The 14950-nt window shown below is 37.5% G+C and overlaps 1 protein-coding gene across 1 annotated transcript in view; it reads left to right on the top strand.

Moving 5' to 3' along the window:
- Nucleotides 1-8494, top strand: part of kcnq3 (potassium voltage-gated channel, KQT-like subfamily, member 3) — a 19906-nt gene extending 11412 nt beyond the window's left edge. The window contains exons 10-15 of the mRNA XM_016255593.1: nucleotides 3863-4098; nucleotides 4370-4475; nucleotides 6046-6177; nucleotides 6373-6468; nucleotides 7067-7151; nucleotides 7228-8494. Coding sequence (XP_016111079.1) covers nucleotides 3863-4098; nucleotides 4370-4475; nucleotides 6046-6177; nucleotides 6373-6468; nucleotides 7067-7151; nucleotides 7228-7770 — 1198 coding nt within the window. The 3' untranslated portion in view covers nucleotides 7771-8494. The remainder of the gene's footprint in view (nucleotides 1-3862; nucleotides 4099-4369; nucleotides 4476-6045; nucleotides 6178-6372; nucleotides 6469-7066; nucleotides 7152-7227) is intronic.
- The last annotated feature ends 6456 nt before the right edge of the window (nucleotides 8495-14950 follow it).

The raw sequence follows: 14950 nt of genomic DNA, 5'->3' as shown, positions 1-14950 counted from the left end.
GTGGACAGTAGTTCTATATGTGATATTAGAAAAGAGTGAATTATGGATCACTGATAGATGACCGTGTCAGAGCAGAGCGAGGGAGAGGGAACATGAGTGTGTGTGGGAGAATTTAATGGACGGCTGGATGTGTGACGTCCGTGTCACTGTAAGGAAAATGATGGCAACTGTTATTAGCGATCTAAGCATGACGAGCCTTGACAAAGATGGACTGCGTATATAATAATGAGTATCAGTTGTCCTTGACCTGGACACTGGCCTGACAGTCCATTTGTTAAAAGACGGAAGATTTACAGATAGAAACAGAGGGAGAGTTGGATTGAGTGCTGGGCTTGTTTGTAGCGCCTGACCCGAGTCCTGTAATCCATGTTCAGTCCAGATCAGAGATCAGATTACACATTAATACTGCTAATACATTAGTGCAAAACACACACACCTACACAAATACACACCTGCGCAAATATCCACATACACTGGGAAACTTGTAGCTTGACATTATCACTACCGGTGACCTACCAAGCAAGTTCAAATAGAGAAACTAAAGTTTCTCTATTTGAACCAAACACGCACACTTTTACTTTAATATCATGGTAAAGACTTTTTCGTTCACTTAAAAAAAAATTAATGGACGGCTGGATGTGTGACGTCCGTGTCACTGTAAGGAAAATGATGGCAACTGTTATTAGCGATCTAAGCATGACGAGCCTTGACAAAGATGGACTGCGTATATAATAATGAGTATCAGTTGTCCTTGACCTGGACACTGGCCTGACAGTCCATTTGTTAAAAGACGGAAGATTTACAGATAGAAACAGAGGGAGAGTTGGATTGAGTGCTGGGCTTGTTTGTAGCGCCTGACCCGAGTCCTGTAATCCATGTTCAGTCCAGATCAGAGATCAGATTACACATTAATACTGCTAATACATTAGTGCAAAACACACACCTACACAAATACACACCTGCGCAAATATCCACATACACTGGGAAACTTGTAGCTTGACATTATCACTACCGGTGACCTACCAAGCAAGTTCAAATAGAGAAACTAAAGCAAACACGCACACTTTTACGTTAATATCATGGTAAAGACTTTTTCGTTCACTTCAATTTTTTTTTTTTTGTACTGAGCTGAAGATATTTTCTCCACCTAAGGTTGTGAATCGAGAACTGTTTTTTCTTCTAATATTCTTGATGTTTGGTTTAGCTAACTGTTCTTGAATGTCTAAATATAAAAACAAATAGAGAGTCCACATTTCTATTGCATTGTCCTCATAGTCCAGTATAGTCCAATTCAGGAACAAATGACTCTTATGAACTGATTCTTTTGAGTGAATCAGTGAAAATGATTGACAGATATGACCTAAAGAGTTAAATTATTTACTGGTTTTTCATATGACAAAATGTAGTTAAGGATAAACATTCAAAATAGTTTTGTTGTAATAAATGGTATTTTTTTGTTAAAAATAAACGTGACCAGAATATGGAGCCTATATATGGACACGGAGATGAGAAACAATATTATATTTTGAAGTTTTCGCATTCGCTCACAAAACTTGCATTCTTTTGCAAAGGTATTGCATTCCCCTAAGGAACTTTGCATTCACAAAATGTTTGTATTCTCTCGTTAATGTATAAGCTTCGCTGAGCACTGTTTTTCTTCCACCTCATATTATTTCTATTATTCCTATTTTGCAAGGGCATGCAAAGTTTCTCAGGAGAAAGAAAAATATTTGTGAAAGAATACAAACTTTAATGGGGAGCACAATGGTTTTGCAAGTGAACACAAAGTTTCTCAGGAGAATGCAAAATATTTGCAAGCAAATGCAAACTTTATCACGGGAAAGTCTTGCAAACAAACACATTTTTAAGGAACACAAAAGTTTGCGAGAAAACACATTGTTTAGCATTATTGTTTAGTTCGACTAATTATTGAAAGGAAGAGCTGCTTTTTCAAAAGTGCTCAGTAAAAGAATCTATAATGGACTTGCTAAGTTGAATCAGATTCCTGACCTATTTTTTAAGCCAAAGCTTCACACAACCTTTCTGCACTTTTACATTTTTATTAAAACATTGTCTAGTATGCAGGTGATTTCAGGTCTTACCATCCATTTACAGACATTTTGTTCCCAAAATGTAAGCAAAACCTGACCCACTGGTACAAATACATACACACGCACACACATACAAACAAAGCCAAATGGCTGGGAAACCTGCAGCCTGACATTATCAATGACCTACTAAATGCACAATGGTTTTGCAAGTGAACACAAAGTTTCTCAGGAGAATGCAAAATATTTGCAAGCAAATGCAAACTTTATCACGGGAAAGTCTTGCAAACAAACACATTTTTAAGGAACACAAAAGTTTGCGAGAAAACACATTGTTTAGCATTATTGTTTAGTTCGACTAATTATTGAAAGGAAGAGCTGCTTTTTCAAAAGTGCTCAGTAAAAGAATCTATAATGGACTTGCTAAGTTGAATCAGATTCCTGATTCCTTATGACTTAATTTCCTGACCGATACTTTAAGCCAAAGCTTCACACAACCTTTCTGCACTTTTAAATTTTTATTAAAACATTGTCTAGTATGCAGGTGATTTCAGGTCTTACCATCCATTTACAGACATTTTGTTCCCAAAATGTAAGCAAAACCTGACCCACTGGTACAAATACATACACACACACACACATACAAACAAAGCCAAATGGCTGGGAAACCTGCAGCCTGACATTATCAATGACCTACTAAAACAAGTCCAAAATGGAGAAACTGGACCATACACACACTGTTAAGTAGCTTGTGACATTTTGCTCCATTCATTTTTTCATGTGAAATCTATGCGTTGATTCTCTTCCTGTCTGTTCTCACGTTTTCACTGCTTTCCTGTATGTCCAATGAATCTACAACACACACACATAAACACACAGAGTCACTTTTCAATTATTAAAACCCTCTCAGACAGTTTGAATTGACTGTAGACAGATTGTGTTTTGTGCGTGTGTGTGTGTGTGGGAAAGTGTTGTATCAGTAACTAGTTGGTAATAAGCTGTAATTGTGGAGCATTTCAAGATGTTTCGGTCCCTCTCACCACTTCAATCTTCTTCTTTTCACTGTACTCAAGAGATACTGTGTGTGCCGCAGCACATAGACTGTGTGTGTGTGTGTGTGTGTGTGTGTGTGTCCGTCCTTGGGGACCCTTCACAAGAGAATGCCCTGCGTTGTTTCTTTGGAAGGGTTCAGTTTCTCCTGCCACCTCAGCAGTGCCACAAACTGATCACCCCCATGCCACGCCGAATTGAGGCAGTAATTAAAGCAAAAGGTTTTAAAATTAAAGCAAAAAAGTATTGAGTAAATGTACAGTAAATGAACATACTTTCCAGAAGGCCAACAATTCACTAAAAATGTTTTTTTTATTGGTCTTATGAAGTATTCTAATTTGTTGAGATAGTGAATTGGTGGGTTTTTGTTAAATGTGAGCCAAAATCATCACAATTAAAAGAACCAAAGACTTAAACTACTTCAGTCTGTGTGCATTGAATTTATTTAATACACGAGTTTCACAATTTGAGTTGAGTTACTGAAATAAATGAACTTTTCCATGACATTCTAATTTATTGAGATGCACCTATATATATATATATATACTGTTAGAGATATTTTTCATTAAAAATTTAAACCATATGTCAATGAAAATCATTTTTATTTTGTTAACTTGACCTGTGTTGTACGACACTATAAGACAAAGAGACTGTTTTGTCTTTTGAGGAACACTCAATAAGAATTACCAAATGATAAGGAATATTAAGTAAATGTGTTCAGAGCTCTGAGATTCAACTCATCTGTTATTCTGTCTCTTCTTCAGTCAGAAGTTGAGTTTGTTGGAACGTGTGCGGCTGTCGACCCCAAGACCGTCGATGGTAAGGGCCCGTGTGATGATGCCTGCTGCCAATCCTGAAAGTGTGTCAGGGAACTGCGGGCCAGCAGAGGCGGTTGAGGAGAGTCCATCAAAAGAGGGCAAACCAGCAGGGTTCAGTAACAGAGAGAGATTCAGAACTGCTTTCCGAATGAAGGCCTATGCCCTGAGACAGAGCTCAGAGGGTATGACACACACACACACACACTCACTCACATACTCAAGATGCATTTTTAAAAGCTGAACTTCTTTAAAGTACTAAACTTTTTAACTAGTGCATACTTAGAAAAACAGTACACAGTACTTGTACAGTTAATATGCATACTCAATATACATAAATATGCACACTCTTAGCAATTTACACACTATAATAATAGATACTACTATAAATACACAAGTATAGTAGACACTTACACAATGCAGTTAATCTAACCTTGTTTTGTTGTTTCACTGTAGATACAGGAGGTCTGCCTGACCCCACTCCTGAGGAGAAGGGCTTCCCACCAGACATACTGCTGGAGGAGATGATCCCAACTCTCAAATTAGTCATAAGAGCGCTGCGGTACACAAATATTAAATCTTGTGTCCTTAAAGGGGTCATATGATGCTGCTAAAAATAAAATTTTCTGAAACGCGTTGATTTTTACAAAGCTCATCGGTCTGAAAAGCGAGGTGTGCTCTGATTGGCCAGCTATCCAGTGCGTTGTGATTGGTCGAATACCTCAAGCGTGTGACGGAAATGTTACATCCCTTACCATACTGTGATGCCCTATCCGGCCGGAGTGATGAGACAAAAACATTAAAAACCATTACAAACGAGGCATTTGTTGCATACAGTGGGGACATAATTACTGATTATAATGACTTATACTGTCTTTTTACATGTTGCGTTGCATCGCGCCGCATAAACATAAAACCATGTCTGCATTTGTGATCAGAGAAATTACAAACAACAAGTGCTACTCTACACTGGTCAAAACTCGTGTTTGAATCATAAGTGGCAAATTCTTTCAAATAAAAAAAACATACTTACAGGCTGTGAGTCAGAACAGCCGGCATTGTAGTCTACTCTACCAGGATCAGGAAACAGTCCTCCATAAAATGCGCTGCACACATCTGAATATTTGGGTTGAACTGTTCTGGAACAGTGTTGTAAATACAACTTAACCACTGATTTGTAGTCGTGTCCTCTTTTGGAAGGCCAAACAAAGTAGTTTCGCTTTCACAACGAAACACACGGCGGGCTAGAGTGAGCAGAGGCGGGTGGGCTTGAGAACAAAGCGGCCTGCGGATTCGACGAAGGAGCGTCCGGCGGGCTTGTGGCAACCACATGTGACGACCCCGGGCTGGACTCTGCTTCGTCCACGGTGAAAGCCGATTCGGCGATCCACAGCGCAAAGTTGATGTATTCCCTCAGCGACCAGCACGGATCATCTCTAGGCATGACGAAGCGGATATCGTCCTCTTTTGGAAGACCAAACAAAGTAGTTTCGCTTTCACAACAAAACACACAGCGCCTTCACGACATGGCGGCAGCAACAATACTACAGCGAGAATAAAAGTTACGCCTTCTTTCTTTGCGTGAACATTTGGGCGGATCTTCTTTATGCACCAAGAGCTTGTAACACTTCAAAGAGAAAGGAAACATTTAAATCGCATCATATGACCCCTTTAAAAACCACTTGTGGTCTTTTTTCACTTTTTCTTTATTACATTTTTTCATTCTCGTTCGTTCTTTCTTTCTTTTGTTCTTTAATTCTTTCTTTCTTTCATTGAGCAATAAATTGACTAAAAGTACTTTTACATCTTTACAAAAAAATCTATATTTAAAATGAATTCTGTTCTTTAGAACTTCATACAATTCTGAAAAAAAAATCTATCACAGTTTCCAAATATTTTAAGCAGCACATCAGTTTTCATACTAATAAATGTATGTTTATGTATGATAATAATAATACGTGTTACTTAATATTACTTAATATTTCATGAAATTACTTTTTTCTGTATTTTTATCAAATAAATGCAGCCTGGGTGAACATTACATTTACATTTATACAATAAGCAGATGCTTTTATCCAAAGCAACTTACAAAAGACATTAAAGAACTTCTCTTTTTTTCTCTCATTTTGTAGGATCATAATATTCCTTTTGAGTAAGAAGCGTTTTAAGGAGACTCTGAGGCCGTATGATGTAAAGGATGTGATTGAGCAGTATTCTGCAGGACACCTGGACATGCTCACCAGAATCAAATATCTACAGACACGGTAACACACACACACATTAAAACATACACTCATGCACATTTTAAAGAAATACTATAGGAAACTTTTAAATGACTTCACGATGATAAAATGAGTCAAACATTTTTCCATTTCAAATTGTTCACTTGCATCATTTAAACTGTAACATATAATCTTCTTGTGAGTAAAATAATCTAATATTTGCTGTTTCATCTTTAGACTAGATCTGATACTGACACCAGGACCACCTCTCACTCCAAAACACAAGAAACCCCAGAAAGCACCATTTCCGTACCCCACCCAGCAGTCACCTAGGTAAAAGCTCACCAAACTTTAAGGAATATTTATTTTTATATTTTTATTGTGTTTAAAACTATATTAAACACTATATTTAAAGCTACACTATTATTTTGCTAGAGCATAATCCTAATAAAACCACAACCATTTTTAATAGTGCTGTCAAACGATTAATCACATCCAAAATAAAAACATTTGTTTACATAATATATGTGTGTACTGTGTATATTTATTATGTAGAGTATATATAAATACACACACATACAGTATATATTTAGAAAATATTTACATGTATATACATTTATATATTTATATTCTTATATTTGATATTATATTTTATCCATGTATTTGTATTTATATATACATAATAAGTATACACACATTATGTAAACAAAAACTTTTATTTTGGATGCGATTAATCGCGATTAATCATTTGACAGCACTAATATTTAATAATAATGACTAATTAATCCCTATATTGAATAAACAGCTTTGCAGATATATAATTTATTATTAATAATTTAGTATCACTTTTTATTAAATTAATTAGATGCAACTATTCTCATTTATACACTTTTCCTCAGATTTACATTCCCTCTCCATTTTTCTCTCTCAGACACGAGTCATATCTTGCCAAAGCAAGCCTTCCAGATCCCGAAGACCAAAGCATGATGGGTAGATTTGTGCGGGTTGAGAGACAGGTACTGCGCTCTGACAGCTGGTTGTGTGGCCTAGCTAAAGTTGTTGTGCTAAACTCTGTCGTCGCCTCACTCACAGGTGGAAGACATGGAGAAGAAACTGGATTTCCTGGTGGATATGCATATGCAACATGACCTCACAGGCCCCGGCCACATGACCATGGAGCGCTGCGACCCCACGTTGACCGTCAGCGTCGCATGCGACCATGTGTACTGCAGCTACGGCCCGCCGCCGCACAACACGCCGCATTACACGCACTCCGACGCCAACCCGCCCAGACCGACCGTCCTGCCCATCAGCCCACTGCCAAGCCACTCCCCGTCCTCCAACGTCAGCCAATCGGGAGGCCGCAGGGTGGGAACGCCACTGTCGCTGTTGTCGGTCACTCACGAGGAGCTGGAACGCTCGCCCAGCGGATTCAGCATCTCCGCCGAGAAAGAGGAGGTCACGGGCAAGGCCTCAGGGTTAACGGCGGGGTCGAGCTGGGGCCGCGACCGGCGCTATTTAGCTGAGGGCGAGACGGATACGGACACTGATCCCTTTACACCCAGTGGACCTGTTCCACCCTCGTCCACCGGAGACGGGTTCCACTCCGATGGAGCGTGGGGAACACCACCCTAAAGATGCACTGACACACACTCTTTCTAAAGACTACAGACTCTGTACAGCACAAAACGACACAGACATAATACTCGTCATATCTAAATATGTATCCACGTCACGCTTTACCCCTGCAAAGCAAAGAGCACTGCATGGAATGCATGAGTTTTATCTCTAGTGGTAGACACCGCACTTGGCAGATCGAGACTGTGTGGTTATGTTTGACTGGGAACTTTAAGGGAGGAGAACACAACAGATGCTATGCCATTTTTGTAAACATTTATTTTTCTATTTACACATCTTTTCATATGCATGGACTGCATGACTCATCCACGGAGCAGCTAAATGTATCGACGTCTCCTCCGGTTTGCACTTGCTTTTGAATACTTGGGTTTGAGCACATCTTGAGCTCGTTTTTAGTTCCTTTTGCAGATTGTACAAACCTTTTTACTCTGGTCTGCATGAACTGCACTCTGGGACATGTCATATTTTCGCCACTAGCCGTTTTAAGGACCAAAAGCAGAGCCTCAGTTAGGAATTCCTCAAGTGTCTGGCCTTAATCCAACCAATGAGCACATCCCGCCTGTGAGCAGCACATAAAACTGCCGGCTCAGTGAATATTGCCACTGTATCGTAGGACCAGCATTCCCATGACAACTACAGTTTCCTTACGGTAACCCTACATCAATCGCACGGATCATTCCAGGGTCAATTAACTGTGGGAAATGATCAAACTTTATCCTTAGACAGCAGAATTATTTTTTAACATTGACCAGTTTACCTATCAAATTACAATAATTATTAGTTACACTTACTGAATGTTTTTACTCCAAAACAAATACTTAGATCTTCCAAAAGGTTTCACATTGAACAGATCATGCGTACATTCAGTGTTCAAATGTGAATTTACTGTCTGTTTTTGTTGTAAAATTAATTCAGTCTGTAATGTCAGTTTTTCCCCAGGTTATTTTAGTATCATTCATCTTGGATACTACTATAGTTTTTTTATATTAAATTTTTTTTTGTATATTTTCCATTTCATTTTAATTTTAAACTTGCGAGTGTTTTTTTTTAAAATATTATTATTAAATTATTTTGGTTTTAGTTTTAGTTTTTTTTTTTTGTGCAACCAGTTAAATTAAATGAAAATGACAAATGTTGCCCTGGCACATAACAGAAATATTTTTAAAATATTTTATTTCTGTTCATTTTTATTTTAAACCATTTTTTATTGTTTTAGTTGTTTCAGTTAACTATAACCACCCTGCCCCTGGTTATGGGTTCTGCATATCTACTTCCATTTATTATCTAATTATTTATTTTACAGTTCACAATGTCGAAACTGATGTTCAGTAAATCTTGCACAAATCAAATTTTGCAACTTGCATTTAGAGTTTGAGATAAATAGTACTAATATCTGTATACCTGTAACAACAAAGAGTTTGAATTCAGAGAAAAAAAGCCATAAAATGGAAATGAACAATTACTCTTAAAGTTTTAGTTATTTCATTTATTGGTCATTTTGACCATGGATGTTTTTTTTCTTCTCTTTGTTCCATTCTTTCCTTCTCTGTTACTCTTGTCTGCTATAAGCCTGGGGTTATGATGAGGTCAAGGCAGTAAAATGAGGTTTAGTATGATGTTAGATGCTTAAAGTGATGAAGTTCACCAAATGAAAATGACTTTTTTCTTCTGTGGACACAAAAGATATTTGTTCTAAAAGAAGAATGTTTTTGTCCATACAAGAACAGTCAATGGGGCCCAAAACACTGAGACATTTTTCCAACTATCTTCTTTTGTGAGAAACAAAGTCATACAGATTTGGAACAACATGAGAGTTGAGTAAATGATGACAGAATTTTCATTTTTGGGTGAACTATCCCATTAACCATCCTATAATCCTGCGATCATGAGACTAAACACTGCCGCTCATCATCATCTCAGACTAAACACTGTTAAACTCAAGTCAAACTCAAATATCCATGATCTCAAACTAAATACTGTTGTCATTATCCCAGAATAAACACTACAATCAACTTTTTATTTCAAACTAGTCACTAAGCACAGATGTCCAAACACTTATCCATTACTATCCTTAACTAAACCAGCTAAACTAAAAATCAGTCACAAATCAGCCCAATAAAGCGGCCCGCTAATATCTTTATACACTTTATCTTGGATTAAAAACGGTCAATTATCTCAGACCAAACAGCTGCCCATTACTATTATTCACCTGCTCTCTGAAAGTAAGAACTGCTATCTGATTTTCTCTGACTACTGACTGCTTTCTATTCTGATCTCAGACTACTGATGTACAACAGATACACTGCTGTTTATTGTTTGTGCCTTGGCCTTTTAGAGCACCAGTCCCTCTGTGCCGGTCATTACGTTCTCTTCATCATGAATCAAACCTGCCATCATTTTGCTATTTAGGCCATCCATAATCATTTTGCTCTCGGTGGTATCAGTAAAGCATCTGTTCATTTTCCTAGGACCTATTCGGTTGTGTACTTTCCTTTTGAAGACCCAAAAAATGATGTTTTCGTTCTCTTCTTTTTGGTTTCAGATGAAATGATTTCACACTAGTGGCCTTCTAAGCTCTTATATTCATTCCAGTTTTTGAATAATAATCTTTATTTACATTCTGGTCAAGGCCAGTTTTAATAGTTTAATTTGATGAGATAATATGCAAATGTTATGACGAACTTGATTTTTTTTATGTTAAATCTTCAAATTGCACCAGTTAGTAATAAAGATATATTAAAAACACTCACCTGCAGAAGAGAGACGCAGACACTGCAGGACACAGACAGCCATCTGCTCACTGTCCGCTGTCTCTCACACACTCACACACAGAACCAGCAGGGCATCATGGTCCCCGGAGAGGGCAACAGGCTGTAATAGCCCTCCAGTGTGTCACCTGAGCTCAGCTGGCAAACACAGAGGACCTGCTCTCAGCCCAACACACACACACACACACAGATACTCTCACAGATATAGAATCGTTCTCTTTCTCTCACACACACAATCACACACAAAGAAACTCTCACAGATATAGATTCTCTCCCTCCTGCTAAATGTAACACAAAGTTATACAAACTCACACACATGCCAGTTTCACCATAATGGTTTCATAGATGCGATTTCAAATGACTTCAGACATCCCCAAAAGCCTATTTTCATTTTATTTGGACGAATTAATAGTATAGCCTCTTTTCTCTTGCAGATGTAGCTGTCCAAAAACCCCTGAAGTTGACACTTTTGGCCTTTCTTTAAATATGAAAATCACACATCCTGTACACTAAGCCTCTCTTCTCATGCACATTCTGTTTGGCAGCGTATGGTTTCTGGGACAGCGCAAGGCCTGGGAAACTCTGTTGTCCTGGACACCAAGAACTAGGCAGAGGGCCATTGCCACAACAACCCCTCTACTTGTGTTCGTCACAATATTTCAAGCCATTTTCTGTTATTGCGACTCTACTGAACTCTGAACACAGTGACTGGCTCTTTGGTGACCAGGAGATACTAAATGTCGGTTCAGCTGGGAATCTTTAGTGTCATGTTTTACAAGCAACACGTTACTTTCAGTTACTGTTTTCAATGTACACTCTTAAAAATAAAGGTGCTTCATTTTTGGTTCCACAAAGAACCATTCAGTAAAAGGTTCTTTAAAGAACCATCTCTTAATGACCATTATAATCTGAAGAACCTTATTTCGCCCCAAAGAACCTTTTGTGAAACAGAAAGGTTCTTCAGATGTTAAAGGTTCTTTATGGAACCATTTAGAAAAAAAGGTTATTCTATGGCATCGGGAAGCACCTTTATTTTTAAGAGTGTACATTGAAAACAGTAACTGAAAGTAACGTGTTGCTTGTAAAACATGACACTAAAGATTCCCAGCTGAACCGACATTTAGTATCTCCTGGTCACCAAAGAGCCAGTCACTGTGTTCAGAGTTCAGTAGAGTCGCAATAACAGAAAATGGCTTGAAATATTGTGACGAACACAAGTAGAGGGGTTGTTGTGGCAATGGCCCTCTGCCTAGTTCTTGGTGTCCAGGACAACAGAGTTTCCCAGGCCTTGCGCTGTCCCAGAAACCATACGCTGCCAAACAGAATGTGCATGAGAAGAGAGGCTTAGTGTACAGGATGTGTGATTTTCATATTTAAAGAAAGGCCAAAAGTGTCAACTTCAGGGGTTTTTGGACAGCTACATCTGCAAGAGAAAAGAGGCTATACTATTAATTCGTCCAAATAAAATGAAAATAGGCTTTTGGGGATGTCTGAAGTCATTTGAAATCGCATCTATGAAACCATTATGGTGAAACTGGCATGTGTGTGAGTTTGTATAACTGTGTGTTACATTTAGCAGGAGGGAGAGAATCTATATCTGTGAGAGTTTCTTTGTGTGTGATTGTGTGTGTGAGAGAAAGAGAACGATTCTATATCTGTGAGAGTATCTCTGTGTGTGTGTGTGTGTGTGTGTTGGGCTGAGAGCAGGTCCTCTGTGTTTGCCAGCTGAGCTCAGGTGACACACTGGAGGGCTATTACAGCCTGTTGCCCTCTCCGGGGACCATGATGCCCTGCTGGTTCTGTGTGTGAGTGTGTGAGAGACAGCGGACAGTGAGCAGATGGCTGTCTGTGTCCTGCAGTGTCTGTGTCTCTCTTCTGCAGGTGAGTGTGGTTTTTTTATTGTTTAGTTCACACTCTTCCTCACTCTCTCTCTGTGTTTCAGCTCTCACTGGCACTTAATATACAGTGTGAACTTTTTTAGTGTAATTTTAGTTTGGATAAATAATTCTGTCTTTTTGGCAGTTTTAAGATGTAAATATCTCTTTATAATATTTTTGTAATTGATTTAATCAGTGAGTTGCATGTATTTATTTATGTATTTATCTATTTATGCAAGTATATATTTATTTATAGTTCCAGTTACTGAAAGACACAGTTTAGTTTTGTTTTTGTTTTTCTTTAAATGTCCATCATTTCACTGGTGGTAATTGTCTGCCATGTCAAATGTCAAATATGCATAGAAAAATAACCAGAAAATTATTTTTCCCTCTCTCTTTATCGCTCCATTTTCTGTCTCTATTTGTATTAGAATTACATCAGGCATCTTTAGATAAAATCTGTAAGACTGTACTCTACTTAACTGTAGCTATTCCAGACCAGCATTAAATTATCAGCTAAATTCCTCTAGAGGATTGAGCTAGTGCTGTTGTGATGCTACTAATGAAGTCTTTCATCTTTAATGATATTTGTTCTGCAGCAGTGAAAGACTCATTTTAACTTGTGAACATCGTGGTCTGTGTACAGAGCTAGAGCAGAGCCGCTGATTCAGGCTAATTGAGTTTACCGTGACTGATCCACTCTCTGTGGAGATTAATTTGAAGTGTGAAATCTTGTCACACTTAGCAAACATGTCCAAACCAGAGAGGAAAAAAACTCTATATTTATTTGTATTTTTAATCAAATAAATGCAGCCCTGGCAAGCATAATATAATGTGTGTTTGATTTTTGTGGGAGAAAAAAAAACAATTAATAGAATCATTTAATTTAAAAAAGCTCTCATTTTTATGCATCGCAGAGTATTTATTGTCTTAGCATATTTTCTGCATAATTTACAGCTATTTTGTATATGATGCTAAATGTTTGATATTTTTATGATTCAAATTGAGAATTTATTTCAATTAACTGATTTAGTTTACTTATCATAAATGGACAAACTGTGTTTTAATATTATTAGACATAATAATAATAATAATAATAATAATAATCCTACTTATAAAATAAAAGGCAAATAATGCCCATGAAAGGGAAAATACTGTACCTTAAATAATAATAATAATAAAAGATCAGAGGCATTCCAGGCTTGATTTAAAGATTTTTATATTTCTATTTCTTTTTAAACAAGCTAGTAGTTAGGCAGTGCAGTTCACATGCATTACTCACATGTAGAGGGCAGCACAATCTCAGCTCTGTTGGTGAAATCTCACTGCATGAATGTTCTCATTGCTGTGCATACACACTATTGTTGCCTATATGTAATTTATTCAGGTACAAACAGTTCCAAATAAGCTGTGTTTTTAAGGTTTTTACTGTGTTTGTTTTGCAGAGATGGCTAAACTCAAACTAAAACATCGGATCAGCATCAGAATATGTGCTGTCATAGTAACACTGTTCCTTATTCATACACAAGGTTAGTAACTGTAGAATAAAAAAGACAATCTTTGCATTAATATAGCTGCTAGTCAAGAGGTAAATAATATGTCTTTTTCAGTTATAAGACAAAGCAAGTTGATCCGAACAGAAAAACGAGAGCTCCTGGTGTCAACAGGTAACCAATCAGAGTCTCTCGTGGAGGACAATCATAAAGCTCTTAAAGTACAGACACACATATGGAGGCTGTTAAGTGCATGAACCATTGCAATCTTTGTATATGAAGGGTTTAAAATGCTTGTACATGCTCAGGCATTTGGTCCTAATGATTAGGTGCATGTGAAATGATGAATGTGGTGGTGAAACCTGGTAATGAGGTTCATGTGTACAGGGTCCGCTTCTGTGTATGAGATTTAGGAGGATTTTACAGGGCTGTAAAGAATGGATTTGTAGATCGATAAATACCTTTAGCAAGTATAAATCAGTGTAATCTTCATTTACCCAGAGATCCCAGCCGAGCACATTGACTCCGCCTCCATAGATCTTACTGGACTGGTCAACACGCTCATCAATGCTTCACAACCAGGTATTACACACACACACACACACACACACACACATACATTTGAGTGTATTTTTTATTTTTTGGCTATGGGCACTTTTATATCACAGGGGTTGATTTTTATTAAAATGAAACAATGTATGAAAGTCACAATAAAATAATTTGGAAACTTTGCACCATGGCTTCGTAACTGAATAGTTGTACATTTTTTTTCAAAGATATCTGCAACTTCTTCCACTCAGAATTCTGACTATTTCTCATAATTATAAACTTTAGATCTTACAATTTGTGCTTTTTTCTTACAATTCTGTTTTTTCTCAGAATTTTGACTCTTGCAATTCTGAGTTTACATCTCGCAATTCTGACTTTTTATTTATTTATCTTTTATTTTTCTCTGTTTTTATTTCTTTAAATAAAGGTAATTGAGGTAATTTCGTTTCTTGACTATCTCGCAATTCTAGGTTTATCTTTTACAAAAGAC

This window comes from Sinocyclocheilus grahami, unplaced genomic scaffold, assembly GCF_001515645.1.
Source record: "Sinocyclocheilus grahami isolate Dianchi unplaced genomic scaffold, SAMN03320097.WGS_v1.1 scaffold1350.1, whole genome shotgun sequence".
Lineage (NCBI taxonomy): Eukaryota > Metazoa > Chordata > Actinopteri > Cypriniformes > Cyprinidae > Sinocyclocheilus > Sinocyclocheilus grahami.
The sequence above is the reverse complement of the archived record's forward strand: the minus strand, read 5'-3'. Positions and strand labels throughout refer to the sequence as shown.